The following is a 3475-nucleotide window of genomic DNA, read 5'->3' as shown; positions in this document are numbered from 1 at the left end:
TTCACAAACTCCTCAAGTTCTAGGTTTAGTACTTGTAGATCAGTGTGTATTGTACTCATATCCTTAATGCTCATTAACAATACAAGAAATGAGAGTATGGCCCATGTGGCAAGGAAGACGGTTAGCCCAATTGTAATCGTGTGAACTAACTCTTCACCAGTGACGTATGGTATTACTGCTATAACAGTCACTTTCTCTTCCAAGCAGTACCTTGGATTTAGTTCCAGCTCGTTAAAACCAAGTTCATATCTAGGATCACACACGCATACACCGTCTTCCCACAGTCCATTAACACAGGTATCATTGCCTGCCATTTCATTTATCGGTTGCCAAGGAGACAGAGGTTAGGCCGCGGGTTTTGGCGCGGAACTAGGAAGTTGCATTTTGAAGGCGTGGTTGGTGACACGCCTCCTCTTCATGAGAGGTGATTGATGGAGGAGAAAGAGAGTGTGTTTCTTTCTTCCTCGCTAACAATAGAAGACCCTGATATACTAGTCGATCCAGAAGAGCAGAGAGCCTTCTACAGTTTTGTGAGGGAATGCGTGGTAAGATAACTAGAGCAATGATACTGGACTTACAATATACACATGTATTTTAATGAACTCTTTTGACTGTATTTCATTAATGACATTCTCATTTTCTTTTCTCTTGAAATAAGTACATGTTTGCTGATGTAGCTAATAAAACCAGTAAACAATGATTAATCCAATTAAAGATGTGGGAGTTGTGTTTGGTACATTTCATGTACATGTACATGTATTTTTAATATGGCAGCGTTGTAAGAAATGCCTGCCAAGTTCAGAGTCAGATGATTCCCTGATAATATTCATAATGCTTCTATTATATATTGTGGCTAGCTGTGGTCTATAGATAGTATGCAGTTACTTCCTGTTTAGTACCTCTTCAACATAGCCATAAACACCTTCTACAATATACACGTATAGTGCATGTACATGTATTTATCATAAATATACATTTATCATAAGTAGCCTTGTGCATGTATTGTCAAACCTGCCTATTATGAATAAGGACACCTATAATCAGGACAATATATGGTCCTAAGTTGTCCAGAATAGACAGATTTGACTGACACATGTACATTATACATGTATGTACCTATTTTGTGCTACTTGTGCATTTACAAACATACATTATACATTATCTGTGTTTGTTTGTGCAAGAAGCAATAGTACTACATGTCAGCCTCACTCTCTCTCACTCTCTCTCTCTCTCTCACTCTCTCTCTCTCTCACTCTCCCTCTCTCTCACACACTCTCTCTCTCTCACTCTCTCTCTCTCTCACTCTCTCTCTCTCTCACACACTCTCTCTCTCTCACTCTCTCTCTCTCTCTCTCTCTCTCTCTCTCTCTTCCTCTCTACTATTAGATTAGTCTCCTCTTGTGCATGTGTGTGTACATCTGTGGCTACTCAATTGTTAAATATTTCAAGAAAGCAAAAGAGAGTGGAGCCTTAAATAGTAAGTCTAATCCTCGTAAATTAATTTCACTTTCTTTGTTTTCCCTTCTAACCCTCAGATGAGCAAGATGCCATAGTGTACAAAATAACGTAAGCCAATTACACTTGTACATGCACATGTACATGTACATGCTCATACACATGTACATGTACAGTGTATACTAGCTATTGCTACATGTACATGCACGTGTACATGTGCATGTAGTTTATCCTACGTTCCTTTTCTTTTGTAGCACAATATTGTGTGCAGTTGCTGTTTCTGTTAGTCTAAGTTCAGTCATTCTTCTCCCTTCCTCTATCATCAGTAATGAAATACGTCACATATATCCAAATACATCATACATCAGGTGGCTAGATACTTCACTTGTAAAAGGTCAGGATTTTTATTGTGCATGTACTGTATGTATTGTCTTTTATCTTCTAAAATATTATGATATCATTTGTCTTTTCACTCTTTTATGTATGTGTGTGGTGCTTGTACATATTTGGCGTCACTGTATGATAATTGTGTGTGATAATATGTTTGTGTACTGTACTGTAGGTTTGTGGAATTTGGTATTCCTGGGCTCCAATGTATGTTTGTTCCTGTTGCTACCGTTTGCTTACTTTTTCTATGAAGCTGAAGGACTTCCTGGAACAAAAAAGGTAATAACATGTACATGTATTTACATGCACATACATTGTACATGTATGTGTTACTACAGTATACATGTACAGTGTACATGTGCATGTGTATTAACATTGTACTACATTTACATTATTTATTGTGTTTCCTGCTCTCTTTCCTTTGCTCTATCTCTTTCAGGGTATTATGTCTCGGGTGTATGAAGCAGTGATAGTCTTACTAATGTTAGCTCTCTTAGTTATTGGAACTGTTTGGGTTGCTGATTCACTTACCCTTCACATTCACAGCATGTCCTTCTACTTAATGGTCAGTATATTGTGAACTCTGTACTATAGCACATGGTTTTTCCCAAAAAATGGCTCTGAAATCACCCCCAATTTTTATTACATTTTTTGATACATATTGATGTACTTATGCTGTGTAGAAAGTTTGAGCTCATTCCGACTTCAAATTTTCAAGTTATGGCCATTTTAAGAAAACGTCAAAATTCTAAAAAATACCCAAGGCTATAGCCCATGGATTTTTCCAAAAAATGGCTCCAAAATCACCCCCAATTTTTATTACATTTTCTGATACATATTGATGTACTTATGCTGTGTAGAAAGTTTGAGCTCATTCCGATTTCAATTTTTCAAGTTACGGCCATTTTAAGAAAACGTCAAAAATCTGAAAAATACCCAAGGCTATAGCCCATGGTTTTTTCCAAAAAATGGTTCAGAAATCACCCCCAATTTTTATTACATTTTCTGATACACATTGATGTACTTATGCTGTATAGAAAGTTTGAGCTGTTTCCGACAAATATTTTTCGAGTTATGAGCATTTTGAAATTTAAACAATCCAACCCTATACTAATAGTACACTACATATTCAGGTATTTTGTTGATACATGTGCATGCATGTACATGTACATGTACATGTAGTTGACTCATGTCTGCTTATATTATTTCTTTCTCTCTCTCTCTCTCTCTCTCAGGACATCAAAGGTCTAGTATTATACATACCCATACTCTATTCCTGTATGTCAATGATTGGTGTACTGATTACTAGCATGTGCACTCCCATTGGTTTCTCTAATCTCTTCACACTCCTTGGCACTATCATAGTACAACCTGAAGTAAGCCAATACTACAGTACATGGTTCAATGGTTGAAAGCATGCATGAACTACATGTACATGTATTTTTACATACATGTACGTGTACATGTATTGTGTACTACACTACTGTACATGTATTTAGACCTTTGCATTTTTAGTATTTTTATACTTAGTAGAAACTAGAAAGTATTATTTGTCTTATTAAATTGTGTATGTACATGTATTTTCTCTTTCTTTATAATGTACTGTAGCTTCATGTTGATGTTGACCAGAGGC

The 3475-nt window shown here is 36.4% G+C and overlaps 1 protein-coding gene across 1 annotated transcript; it reads left to right on the top strand.

Moving 5' to 3' along the window:
• Positions 1–394: 394 nt before the first annotated feature.
• Positions 395–3471, top strand: LOC100635878 (limb region 1 protein homolog; the record flags this gene model as incomplete). Its single annotated transcript, XM_003391348.2, has 8 exons — positions 395–545; positions 1387–1477; positions 1536–1566; positions 1710–1849; positions 2018–2121; positions 2282–2407; positions 3078–3218; positions 3451–3471. Coding segments are annotated over exons 1-8 (768 nt in total), but the record flags the coding sequence as incomplete, so codon positions are not given.
• Positions 3472–3475: the final 4 nt, after the last annotated feature.

This window comes from Amphimedon queenslandica, unplaced genomic scaffold, assembly GCF_000090795.2.
Source record: "Amphimedon queenslandica unplaced genomic scaffold, v1.1 AMPQUscaffold_9624_Cont18259, whole genome shotgun sequence".
Taxonomy (NCBI): Eukaryota; Metazoa; Porifera; class Demospongiae; order Haplosclerida; family Niphatidae; genus Amphimedon; species Amphimedon queenslandica.
Note: the sequence above shows the minus strand (reverse complement) of the source record. Positions and strands in the feature narration are given on the sequence as shown.